At 49.5% G+C, this 13844-nt stretch overlaps 1 protein-coding gene across 1 annotated transcript; it reads right to left on the bottom strand.

The window, feature by feature from the left end:
- Positions 1–2473: 2473 nt before the first annotated feature.
- On the bottom strand, positions 2474–5797 carry LOC123130176 (potassium transporter 19-like). The gene is made up of 7 exons (XM_044550129.1): positions 5708–5797; positions 5163–5324; positions 4830–5052; positions 4483–4731; positions 4347–4397; positions 3955–4268; positions 2474–3849 (listed from the first exon to the last, which is right to left on the bottom strand). The coding sequence occupies exons 2-7, from the start codon at positions 5262–5264 to the stop codon at positions 2581–2583; spliced, it is 2208 nt and encodes a 735-aa protein (XP_044406064.1). The 5' UTR covers positions 5265–5324; positions 5708–5797; the 3' UTR covers positions 2474–2580.
- Between the last annotated feature and the right edge of the window lie 8047 nt (positions 5798–13844).

Genomic DNA, 13844 nt, shown 5'->3' with positions numbered 1-13844 from the left:
TTGTGCGATATTTTTTGGCGAAACTGTGCGCCACTTCACACATGATACACTCAAAATAAATGTGTGTGATGTTTCCCTTCAGCGCATACAATTCATTTATTTAAACCGTGTGCCCTACATTCGAAGAAACGTGTGCGCTGTCACGAGTTATCGCACACAATTTGTCCAATCAAACTATGCGTGCAGTATTGCACACGGGACTCTTCTCTCAATTATGCGTGATGGATCAGTGATCGCACAGGTGTCACTTTTGGACACATGATTCAACTCGACCAAAGATAAGGCTTTAAAAAGAGCGTCAGATTGGATTGAAAAGTATGCTTCTACTGGTATTAAGGAATCTCAAATCAAGGCTGTTTTGCAAGCGCTGCCAGTTTATGCCATGGGACTTTTTAAATTTCCAGTCTCGTTATGTGAGGAGTTAGCTCAGATTATAAGAAATTTCTGGTGGGGAGATGAAGAGGATAGAAGGAAAACTCACTGGTTAGCTTGGGACAAACTTACAAAACCAAAAGGACAGGGAGGCATGGGGTTCCGTGACCTAAGGTTATTTAACCAAGCGTTGTTAGCTAAACAGGCCTGGCGTTTATTGGTGTACCCAGAGTCGTTGTGTGCTAAGATTTTGAAGGCAAAGTATTATCCCAATGGTCACATCTTGGATACAGTTTTCCCGCAAGCCACGTCCGTGAATTGGCAAGGTATCATGCATGGTCTGGAACTGTTAAAACAAGGGGTCATATGGAGAGTGGTTGATGATAAAAATGTTAACATTTGGAGAGATAACTGACTTCCAAGAATTTCGGGACTAAAAATTACAGCTAAAAAGCATCGAACTAGACTGAAGTGGGTGTCAGAATTATTCATGAGCGGGACGAGAAGATGGGATGAAAATTTGATTAGGCATTTATTCTCTCATCATGATGCCGAAGAAATCCTAAACTTACGCATTCAGTCTGTGGGAGAAGGTGATCTAGTTGCTTGGCACTATGAGAAAAGTGGTATGTTCTCTGTGAAAAGTGCGCACAGACTGGCTTTAAACCTCAAGAACAACAGGGGTGAGACAGGAATATCCAGTGCTACTGTTAATGAGGAAAGAAGACTGTGGGACGTTATTTGGAAGGCTAAGGTTCCGCAAAAAATTAGAATTTTTGCTTGGAGAGCTGCGACCAACAGTTTAGCGGTTCAGGTGAATAGAGTGACTCACCATCAAACGGTCTCCAGTATGTGTACTATATGTGGAGTTCAGGATGAAAATATATTCCATGCTCTGGTGACCTGCCCTAAGGCGCGTGCTTTGCGTATCGCCGTGGGGGATGTGTGGAATATTCCGAGGGAGGAGTTGTTCAGATTTATGGGGCCAGACTGGCTTCTCATCCTGCTCGGCCAATTGGGGTCTCCGGTACGCGAGCAAGTGTTATTTATGTTCTGGAGAGCTTGGCATCTGAGGAACGATTTGATTTTTGGAAGAGGGAAAGAATCGGTGAATGCGTCTGTTATCTTCATGGATAATTATTGGAAGACCTTCTCTACTTCCAACGCTCGTGTGCAAGTGGACCAAAGCACCAAAGGGAAGGGGGTGATGGGGAATGGGGAGATTCTTAATCCGCAAAAAGAAAATGATCGTGTTGTTTGGAAGCCTCCAGAGCGGGAGTATATTAAGATAAATGTTGATGCTAGTTTTGCGGAGAGCTTGAGATCTGCTAGCGTTGGGGTTGTCGCTAGGAATCATCTGGGAGAAGTCCTGGTGTCTTCTTGGGATTTTATTCGAAGGTGTTCTGGAGCGAAGGAGGCGGAACTTCGTGCGTGCCTTGCCGGGCTGTACATTGGTATTTCTCTTCACAAACCAATTATCTTGGAAACTGACTGCTCCTTTGCTGCATCTTTCCTAGCGAAAGAAACTGTTGACAGATCTCCTTATGTGGATTTAAAAATGGAAGCGTTCAGCGCCTCTAAGTTTATTGTTGATCTTAAGATTGTTAAGATTGATAGGCAGGCTAATAAGGCGGCGCATGAGATAGCAAAATTTAGTTTTGATACCATGTCTAATGGTATTCTGTGTAATTCTGTTCCGCACTGCGTGGCTAATTATGTAATGAACGATTGTAAGACTATTGTTATTTGATCAATATATGGGTGGAGTTTTTTCAAAAAAAACTATAGGGTATGCGACATGAGGCTTAATAGCATTGCAGGAGTGAGTGATTCCTAATTAGCTCATGCCACATCAGCATGTAGGCAATCCATAAGATTTCTTTATCAGTTTGTCTAATTCATATCTAGATGTTTTTTAAGATTGTCACATTTAAGTTCCTACAAATATATAATGCAGCAATAGGAAATAAAAAAAACAAAAAAATCACAAACAAAATGGACATCAGCTTAGATGTGACATAACTAACTATGTCATACCTAGATTTGTCCTAGACAGACTCTTTCTCCACAGGTGGTGTACAACACGAGTAATGCTCCATCTACAAAAATGTAGCATTACTCTTATATTGTGTACAGGATCATCCGGGTAATGCAAAATTCAGAGGTTTATCACCAACAAGTTCAGCAGAAGAAACATTGATCTATATCTCATATCTCATAAGTGATCCCGACCTTGAGCAGCTGATCCTTGGGAATGGCGAGCGCTTTGTGGCTCTCGCTGAGGTTCCTCCTCAGGAAGGCGTACACGTAGTTCACCACGATCCTCTTCATCACCGACGACCCCGGCGCAGCCATCACGTCCGCCTCGCCCGTCAGGTACACCACGCCGCGTTCCAACTCTGCGTCGATGAACCGCTTCTCCTCCTCTGCGGCTGCCTTCGCCGCCCGCAGAGCGCTGCCGTCATCGTCATCGGTGTGCTGGCTGCAGGAGAAGGCGGCCTCCTCATAGATGAACAGCTTGAGGCCGTCGAGGAGAGAAGCGGAGAAGTCCTTGGCGGCCTCGATCTGGTCGGTGTAGCCGTAGCGCGCCACGCAGCGGAACATGCTGTCCTCGGCGGGGCCAACCCTCCGGAAGATGAAGCGCTCGGGGGCCGGCACCCGCGGGATGGGCAGGTTCTTGATGGACATGAAGACGAAGACGGCGTGCACCGACGGCATCTTGTCGACGAGGCGAGGGAACACCGGAGGGATGCCCTGGACAAGCTCCGAGTAGAGCAGGCCCACGCCGGGCACCCGGCGCACGTCGGGCCGGCCAAGGAGCGCCGTGAGGTCAGCCGCCGGCACGACATTGTCGAGCTCGTACCAGTAGCGGCAGACGTGGACGTAGTGCCAGGTGGCCATGAGCGCCATGAGCACCAGCGAGAAGCAGAAGGGCAGGTACCCTCCCTCGGCGAACTTGGAGAGGATGGAGGACAGGTAGAGGAGCTCGGTGGCCCCGAAGATGACGTAGAAGGCGGCGATGAAGGCGATGTTCTTCTTCCACACGAGCAGCATCACCACCGTCATGAGGTGGGTCGTGATGGAGAAGACCATGACGACGCATATCCCGTAGGCGTTGCCGATGTTGGTGGTGGTCTGGAAGGCGAGGGTGACGATGATGCTGGCGGCGCCGATGAGGAAGTTCACCTCCGGGATGTACACCTGCCCGGCGTACTTCTTGGAGGTGTGCACCACCTCCACCCTCGGGAAGCAACCGAGGGAGAGGGCTTTGGACAGGATGGCGAACGCGCCCGACAGCATGGCCTGGCTGGCGATGATGGCCGCCAAGATGGCCACGATGAACGTCGGCCAGAACATCGCCGCTGGGATAGATTTGTAGAAGGTGTCGGCGACGTCTTGCGGGAATTTGTGCAGGTAGGATGCCTGGCCCATGTAGCATAGCGCCACGGAGGGGAAGATGATGAAGCTGAAGCTCAGCTGAAAACAGCCCGGAAAATGAAGTTCAGTCCCTGCTCTGAAGTCTGAACTAATGTACTTACTAGAGATGAATACAAATGGAGTCAAAAACTGATAGTGGCGAACCTGAATGGCCCTGATGTTGAAATGGCCAAGGTCAGCAAACATGGCCTCCGTGCCTGTGGTGCAGAGGACGACGCCGCCGAGAGAGAGCCACGCCTCCTTGCCGTTCCTTCGGAAGTAGTCCACAATGTACATGGGGTTGAGGGCCCTGAGCACGGTGGCGTCGTGGGCGGCGAGGTTGTACACTCCGATGCTGGCAATGAGAACGAACCACACCGAGATGATGGGCGCGAAGGAGTAGCCAACCTTGTCCGTGCCGAAGCGCTGCACCGAGAAGAGCAGGAACAAGATGGCAACAGAGATCCACACCACTTGCGCTGTTTTCACAACAAACCACATCAATTCCCTGGCTGTAGAACAAGCTAGTGAACAAATTAGAAAGCATTCATACGTACATTGCGTCAAGTCTGGCGCCTTCTCCCGGATCCCGCTCACCGCAGAGAGCACTGCAACAACACAGCCATCAAGCATCAGATTATTAATCTATAAACTTAGTATGTATGTGAAGTTGCTCAATGTAATGTACAGTACCAGAGATTGCGGGTGTGAGGGTGCCATCACCCATGACCATGGAGGTGCCGAGGATGGTAATGGTGAAGAGCGCGATCTTGGCAGCCTTGCTGGACTCGAGCCTCCGCTTCACCCACTGCGCCCTTCTGGTCTGCGAGCTGGACTCCTGGAGGCTGTAGTTGGACACGGACGCGTCCTCGTCCTGCTGGTTAGGGATCATCCTGGTCTGGGCGTACCGCGAGATGAGCGAGTAGAGCGCGAACGTGCCCCCTACATGCCAGCCAACATGAGTTAATGTCCATGAACAAACACAAGAGAGCTCAAAAAAAGAAAGAAAGAAGGGAAAACACAATAAGGTAGGTACTGACCGTCGCCGTTGTCGTTGGCGTAGAGGACGATGAAGACGTACTTGAGCAGGGGCAGGAGGATGAGAGTGTAGAGGATGAGGGAGAGGACGCCGAGTAGGTCGTCCGGGTGCCTGATGCCGTTCGGGAAGGTGCCCGAGTAGGTGTAGAGCGGCGACGTGCCGAGGTCGCCGTACACCACGCCGATGCTCTGGAACGCCAGCAGCACCGTCTGCCTCCAGCTTGCCTGCATGCATGCATCCATGCGCCCACCATGCTCGAGAATTAACATCGGCCGTGGCACAGCTGGTTAAGTCAAGTAGTCAACAAGGTGATGGACGAGTTTTGGTTGCTGACCCCAGAGCCGTGGCGCCTGTCGCCGGAGACCTTCTCCGCGTTCCTGTAGAGCGAGTCACGGCGCGCCATCGTCTCCGCGCCCTCGGCGGCTTCGACCGACATGATCTTGATCTTGATCTCGTCTCGTCTTCAAGCAGCACAACCTGCCAGTCAAGCTCGATGCTGAAACAAGGAAGGGTTTAGTGTGCTGGATCTGTTAGTTCGTCTGCACCACGAGTAGGACACGAACACAAGGGCTTACTTAGTGTGGTGGACGATGGAGATGCCTAATTAAAGGTTGAAGGACTGAATCTTCAAGATTTTACGAGAGCATGAGCGAACTTTAATTAGACTGATCTTGCATGATATGTACATTAGAGATTAGACTGATCTTGTACGAATCCAGGAGACCTTACGAGAGTATGAACGAATCCTCATGGATTCCTTGGGTCGACGTCAAAAGTCAAAGCACTACAATTCCCAAGGGTGATTCTCTACGAACCACCGTATGGAAGAGGCGAAGAGGGATAGAGAGATCGATAGTCCGTCCGGAGGAGATGTCATACCGGCGGCAGCAGACGCGACGACGACGACCAGATCGATCTTCCTTGCGCCCTGCGGCCGGCGGCGCGCGAGAGCGGTAGACGAATCCTTTGCCCTGCCGCGCTTCTGCCGGCTCATTATATACTACACGCAGCCACCGTATTTTTAGGATTTTTGTTAGGATTTGGACACGTTGGTTGCCAGAGAGGAGGAGAAACAGAAGCAGGCTAGCCTCAGCTGCCTGCCTCTCTACGGCTCCGGCGCATTTGCTCCGCGTCAATGCAAAAAGATTTCTCGAGCCGTTTGGCGCACCGGACTTGCTGTACGTGTTTGGCCGTGTGGCGTTCGTTTCTTTGTGTTTTCTCCGGCCAGGAGGGCTTTCTCGCGTTAGTTTTTTTAGGGTGTCACCAAGCTTTATATTGATCAAACTCCAGATGGAGCGGAATACAAAAGGGATCGTGCGGCTGTAACAACCAAACATGTCTTCCCTGACCAAGTGAATGCGGTAACTTGGATCACCTATCGGCATCTAATTGATAACACGCAATTTTAATTATAGCTCCATATCTTCCATGGCTCCCCCGATCAATGTCGTTAATAACCTGCGTTGATAAAGTCTCTTAGCTGTAAGTCTTCGGCCAAAGATGGTGCCTCCCTACATGCAATTGATTCCAGTAGCAACGTCCGTTATACCATAAACGACCAGTGCCGAGCTGCCCAAAAAGTTTCCGTGATCATCCCTACGCATTGTAGCTGCTGAACCTCTGGCTTGGCCCCATGGTAATCTAGCATTGTTAGACTAGGTAGTTCTATACCGTATGCACCTTGTATAGTTTACCATACGGTATAATACGGATCGTGCAGCAGTTGTATAGCTAGTGGTGCACGTCCTGAGGTAGTGGCATACCCACGATCTTGGCTCGGCTGAGGACAGCAACCTGTACTTAAACCCAGCCTCTGAGCATAATCGAAATGTGTTGAATCCCATTCTTTCTCCTTTCCTTAACATGGTATCAGATACCCCCGACCAGAACCCCTTTGCTCCGGTCGCCGATTCCGCTTCCGCCATGGACGACAACCCCGTCCTTTCCCCTCGTTCCTCTGTCGACGGTGCGGCCGGCGTCCTCAACGCCGCTCCTTTCCAACACGTCGCCCCACCCTCGCCTGCCACGCCCGCCGCGCCGCCTCTCTCCTTTCCCTCTACCATCCTCCAGACCATCGACATCCGTCGCCATGTTCCTGTCGTACTCGATCTCCTCGCCGGCAACCACGCTCAGTGGAGGCGTCACTTCGACACGGTGCTCGGCATGTTCGGCCTCCATGCGCACGTCGATGCTGAGGCGGTTCCTCGCCCCGCCGACCCCGAGTAGCAGATGGCTGACCACACCGTCATCCACTGGTTGTATGCCACCATCTCGCCGGAGCTCCTCGATGCGATCATGCAGCCGGAGGACACGGCCCGCACCGTGTGGCTCGCCGTCGACGAGCTTTTCCGCAACAACCAGATGGCCCGCGCAGTGTACGTCGACGCCGAGTACCACGCCACCGTCCAGGGCGACATGACGGTGATGCAATTCTGCACCAAGCTCAAGACCTTCGCCGACCAACTCCGTGATCTGGGCCAGCCAGTAACTGACCCACGACAGATCTTTCATCTTCTCCGCGGTCTCAACCGCCAGTACCACTCCGTCATCCCGCATATCACCTGCGAGAACCCGCTCCCGACGTTCCTCCAGGTGCGCTCCTTCCTTCTCTTGGAGGAGCATTGCGCTGAGCAGGCGGCTCGGCAGCAGTCCGCCCACGCTCTCTTCGCTGGGCGCGGCTCCCCCGCACCTGCCGCACCACCTCCTTCGCCGCCCGCCGACGCCACGCGTAGTCGTGGCCGCTCGCGCCATCGCGGCAGAGGGAACGGCAGCGCCCCTGCACCGCCCACTGGCGCGCCACCGCGCCCACCCACCTACCCCGCGCCGGCTCCTGGCGCCAACTCCTGGACAGGGCTCGTCCAGGCCTGGCCCATGCCCTAGCGCGCCCCGGGAGCCGGCGTCCTCGGGCCGCGCCCCGGCACACCTCACCAACAGGCCATGTTCGCCGCGCCTGCGCCGCCCGACTACGGCGCCCCTGGCGGTCCGCCTCCCGGCTACGGCTACCCTGGCGGCTCCTTCCATGGCTATGGCTCTCCGGGCGCCAGCTCGTCGTCCGCCGCGCTGTCGCCACAACCATGGGACATGCAGTCCCTCCAGGCGGCGCTCCACAGTGCCACGGCCGGGCCCTCTTCGTCGGGCACCGCTTCAGACTGGTACCTCGACTCTGGGGCCTCCTCTCACATGTCCTCGTCGCCTGGTAACCTCCATTCCCTCCGTCCATGTCACTCCCCTTCTCATATAATTGTTGGCAGTGGAGCTCATCTACCGATCACCCACGTCGGTGACGGTGCTCTCATCGAGGGCACATCCCCTGTCCAACTTCGCAACGTCCTTGTCTCTCCCTCCCTCATTACAAACTTGCTTTCAGTACGCCGAATTTGTCGTGATAATCCCGTTTCTGTCGAATTTGACGCTTTTGGCTTCTTTTTCAAGGACCTTCAAACCAAGGCAGTGATCCTCCGATGTGACTCCGACGGTGATATCTATTCCGTCGGCCGCCCGGCGCTACCCTCGCGTTCGGCTTTCACCGGTTTCGTCGACTCCACCTTGTGGCATCACCGGCTCGGGCACACTTCGCTCCGTCTGGGCGCCGATCATCTTAGCTTCAGCAAGTCCGCACCCCATTCGTGTCATGCATGTAGTTTGGGCAAGCACGTCCGCCTGCCATTTAGTAGTTCTACCAGCACTAGCATGTTTCCCTTTCATGTACTGCATCTTGATGTATGGACATCTCCCGTTGCGAGTATCTCTGGCTATCAGTTTTATTTGGTTGTGCTGGATGACTACACACATTACATGTGGACGTTTCCCCTCAAACACAAATCGGAAGTACTCCCTGTTTTGCTTGATTTCTATGCTTATGTCAAAACACAGTTTCAGCTTCCTGTCTTCTCGCTCCAAACCGACAACGGGCGAGAGTTCGATAGTGCTGCCGTCCGCTCTCTACTTAGTCGCCACGGTACTCATCTCCGGCTCTCGTGTCCTTACACAAGCCAGCAGAACGGGAAGGCCGAGCGCATCCTCCGGACACTCAACCACAGTGTGCGTGCTCTCCTCTTTCATGCATCCATGCCGGCGCGTTTCTGGGTCGAAGCTCTCTACACAGCATCCTATCTCCTCAATCGTCGGTCGTGTCATGCTAGCACACCACGCACGCCCCATGAGCTCCTCCTAGGTGTCGCTCCCGACTACTCCCTTCTGCGCGTCTTCGGGTGTTTGTGTTATCCAAACCTTGCTGCCACGGCCAAACACAAACTTGCTCCTTGTTCCACCGTGTGTGTCTTTCTAGGCTACCCGTCTGACCACCGCGGTTATAGGTGTTTCGACCCCACGACGCGTCGTGTGCTTACATCTCGCCATGTCCGCTTCCACGAGTCGATCTTCCCCTTCGCCACACCGCCCACAGTTAACCCCGCCGCTCCACCACCGCATGCGTTTGCTCCTCCCGTTTTGCAGGTCCCTATGGGCGAGCGGTGCCTCTGCGATCGCGCGCCATGCTCTTCTTCACGCATGGCCGTTGGCTCATCGCCGGCGGGCTCTTCATCGAGTGCCTCGCGCACGCATGCCGCGCGTTCAAACTCGTCTGCTGGATCTACATCAGACGGCTTGTGCGCGGGCCCCCGCCCTCTCGCCGTGCAGTTACGTGGGAGTGCTGACCTGTCGGGCGCCGCCTCGGCCACGATCTCGCGCCTCCCCGCCATGCAGTCGCTTGGGGGCGTTTATCTTTCGATCGACGGCTCGGCTACCACCTCCTGCTCCACCAGCGCTTCGTCTGCCTCGACAGTGCGCTCTTCGTCGTCTTCCTCGCCCGCGCCTTCTCCTTCGGCTGCTCCTCCTGTAGCGCCCCGACGGATGGCCACGCGCGCGCAGAGTGGCGTCTTCCGCCCCAATCCACGCTACCACGACGGTCTCGCCGCCACTACAAGCACGTCCGGGGCGATCTCGCCGGTCCCTGCCTCGATACGCGTCGCCGTCCGCGACCCCAATTGGCTCGCCGCCATGCGCGCCGAGTTCGAAGCACTTGTGCGCAATCGCACTTGGGAGCTCGTGCCGCGTCCGTGATACGTCTCCAACGTATCTATAATTTTTGATTGCTCCATGCTATAGTATCTACTGTTTTGGACTATATTGGGCTTTATTTTCCACTTTTATATTATTTGTGAGACTAACCTATTAACCGGAGGCCCAGCCCAGAATTGCTGGGTTTTTTTGCCTATTTCGGTGTTTCGAAGAAACAGAATATCAAACGGAGTCCAAACAGAAAAATCCTTTTTGGAACGTGATTTTCTTCTCGGATAAGACCCAGGAGACTTGGACCCTACTCCAAGAAGTACCGGAGGCGTTCACGAGGGTAGGGGGCGCACCCCCCCCCCTACAGGGCGTGCCCCCTGCCTTGTGGGCCCCTCGGTGCTCCACCGACGTACTCCTTCCTCCTATATATACCCACGTACCCCTAAACGATCAGAACAGGAGCCAAAAACCTAATTCCACCGTCGCAACTTTCTGTATCCACGAGATCCCATCTTGGGGCCTGTTTCGGAGCTCCGCCGGAGAGGGCCGTCATCACGGAGGGCTTCTACATCATCATAGCCCCTCCGATGAAGTGTGAGTAGTTTACTTCAGACCTTCGGGTCTATAGTTAGTAGCTAGATGGCTTCTTCTCTCTTTTTGGATCTCAATACAATGTTCTCCCCCTCTCTTGTGGAGATCTATTCGATGTAATCTTCTTCTTTTGCGGTGTGTTTGTTGAGACCAATGAATTGTGGGTTTATGATCAAGTCTATCTATGAACAATATTTGAATCTTCTCTGAATTCTTTTATGTATGATTGGTTATCTTTGCAAGTCTCTTCGAATTATCCGTTTGGTTTGGCCAACTAGATTGGTACTTCTTGCCATGGGAGAAGTGCTTAGCTTTGGGTTCGATCTTGCGGTGTTCTTTCCCAGTGACAGAAGGGGCAGCAAGACACGTATTGTATCGTTGCCATCGAGGATAACAAGATGGGTTTTATTTCATATTGCATGAATTTATCTCTCTACATCATGTCATCTTGCTTAAAGCGTTACTCTGTTTTTAACTTAATACTCTAGATGCATGCTGGATAGCGGTCGATGAGTGGAGTAATAGTAGTAGATGCAGAATCGTTTCAATCTACTTGTCACGGACGTGATGCCTATATACATGATCATGCCTAGATATTCTCATAACTATGCTCAATTCTGTCAATTGCTCAACAGTAATTTGTTCACCCACCGTAGAAAACTTATGCTCTCGAGAGAAGCCACTAGTGAAACCTATGGCCCCCGGGTCTATTCTCATCATATCAATCTCCATCACTTTAATCTTGTTTTGTTTTTACTTTGCCTTTTACTTTTCACTTTGCATCTTTATATATAAAATACCAAAAATATTATTTATCAGATCTCACTTCCGTAAGTGACCATGAAGGGATTGACAACCCCTAATCGCGTTGGTTGCGTTGAGCTCTTTGTGTTGTGTAGGTACGAGGGACTTGCGCGTGGCCTCCTACTGGATTGATACCTTTATTCTCAAAAACTGAGGGAAATACTTACGCTACTCTGCTACATCATCCCTTCCTCTTCGGGGAAAACCAACGCAAGCTCAAGACGTAGCAAGAAGGATTTCTGGCACCGTTGCCGGGGAGTCTACGCAAAAAGTCAACATACCAAGTACCCATTACAATCCCTATCTCTCGCATTACATTATTTGCCATTTGCCTTTTGTTTTCCTTTCCCCCACTTCACCCTTGCCGTTTTATTTGCCCTCTCTTTATCCTCCCTCTCTATTTGCCTCTTTTGCCCGTTTCTTGTTTGCTTGTATGGTTGGAATAGTTGTTTAGTTATTACTAAACAGAGAACCTAAGATCTATGGATCCTCATCCGCTTGCTAATCTTTTTAAGAGATCTAATTATGATGAACCAGTTGCTAGTAAGTTTTGTGCACTAGATTATCTTTATGAGGTTTTGCTTGAAATTCGTGAATCTGAAAAGTGTGATGAATTACTTTATGAAGCGATTCATGATAGATCTTTGAATAAAAAGCATGATTGCAATGATTTTACTATAAACTCTCTTGATGTCAATTGTGCTAATAATATGCAAAACCCTAAGCTTGGAGATGCTAGTTTTGCTATGTCCTCTACTTGTTGCAATGATCATGATTGGGGTGATTCTTCTTATGATATTGAAAATTTATTTAAGCCCCATGATGAATATGAGATTGATAATAGTGTTTGCAATATTACTGAAAGTGGGTTTGGAAGAGTGTCAATTTTAGATCCCACATATTTGGAGAATGTTCAATCTTATGAAAATCTTGATAAAAGTGGGTTTGGAGAAGTCATGACTTTAGTTAATGTTAATCCCACTACTTTGGAAGAGTGTCAACTTTGCATGCATGTGGATCATGTCGAAAATATTTTATGTGATAGCTATTTTATTGAATTTGCTTATGATCCTACATGTAATTACTATGATAGAGGAAAATATGGTTGTAGAAATTTTCATGTTACTAAATTACCTCTCGTTATGTTGAGATTGCTATTGTTTCTTTCCTCTTCCTTGCATATGCTAGTTTTTGCTTACCTTGATAATTTGTTTGCCTATAAGATGCCTATGCATAGGAAGTATGTTAGACTTAGATGTGTTTTTCACATGCTTTATGATGCTCTCTTTGTGCTTCAATTCTTGTCTTTCATGTGAGCATCATTGAAATATTATGCCTAGCTATAAGGCTTTAAAGAAAAACGTTTGTTGGGAGTCAACCCAATATTTATCCTTGATGTTATTTAATAAATAAATTATCTAGCCTCTGTTTTGGTTGTGTTTTTTTGTGCTTAATTAGTGTTTGTGCCAAGTAGAACCGTTGGGAAGACTTGGGGAAAGTCTTGTTGAACTTGCTGTAAAAAACAGAAACTTTAGCGCTCACGAGAACTGCTGTCATTTTTATTTTAAGAGTGCTATTTAGTTAATTCTTTTTTCAGATGATTAATAGATAAATTCCTCACTTCCAGAAATTTATTTTAGAATTTTTGGGGTTCCATATCTTGCGCTAGCTACAGATTACTACAAACTGTTCTGTTTTTGACAGATTTTGTTTTTCGTGTGTTGTTTGCTTATTTTGATGAATCTATGGTTAGTAAAATAGTTTATAATCCATAGAGAAGTTGGAATACATTAGGTTTAACACCAAAATAAATAAAGAATGAGTTCATTACAGTACATTGAAGTGGTCTTTTGTTTTCTTTCTCTAACGGAGCTCACGAGATTTCTATTGAGTTTTGTGTTGTGAAATTTTCAAGTTTTGGGTGAGTTCTTTTGATGGATTATGGAACAAGGAGTGGCAAGAGCCTAAGCTTGGGGATGCCCATGGCACCCCCAAGATAATCCAAGGACACCAAAAAGTCAAAGCTTGGGGATGCCCCGGAAGGCATCCCCTCTTTCGTCCACTTCGATCGGTAATTTACTTGGAGCTATATTTTTATTCACCAACATGATACGTGTTTTGCTTGGAGCGTCTTGTATTATTTGTGTCTTTGTTTGTTAGTGTGCCAGAATCATCCTTGCTTTACACACCTTTTGAGAGAGTCATCTATGAATTAAAATTTGATAGAATTCTCTATGTGCTTCACTTAAATCTTTTGAGCTATGTAGTTTTGCCCTATGCACTTCACTTATATCTTTTGAGCGTTATAATTTTGCTCTATGTGCTTCACTTAAATCTTTTAGAGCACGGTGGTGGTTTGTTTTAAAGAAACTATTGATCTCTCATGCTTCACTTAAATTATTTTGAGAGTCTTAATAGCATGGTAATTTGCTTAATATAAATATGCTTGGTGTTCAAGATATGTGAAAAAAAAATTTAGTGCGTTGAATACTAAGAGAAGATTGAAGCATGATAATTGTTTTGAGATATGGAGGTGATAATATTAGAGTTATGCTAGTTTAGTAGTTGTGAATTTAAAGAATACTTGTGTTAAAGTTTGTGATTCTCGTAG

This window comes from Triticum aestivum, chromosome 6A (genome assembly GCF_018294505.1).
Source record: "Triticum aestivum cultivar Chinese Spring chromosome 6A, IWGSC CS RefSeq v2.1, whole genome shotgun sequence".
Lineage (NCBI taxonomy): Eukaryota > Viridiplantae > Streptophyta > Magnoliopsida > Poales > Poaceae > Triticum > Triticum aestivum.
This window is presented reverse-complemented; position numbering and strand designations above follow the sequence as displayed.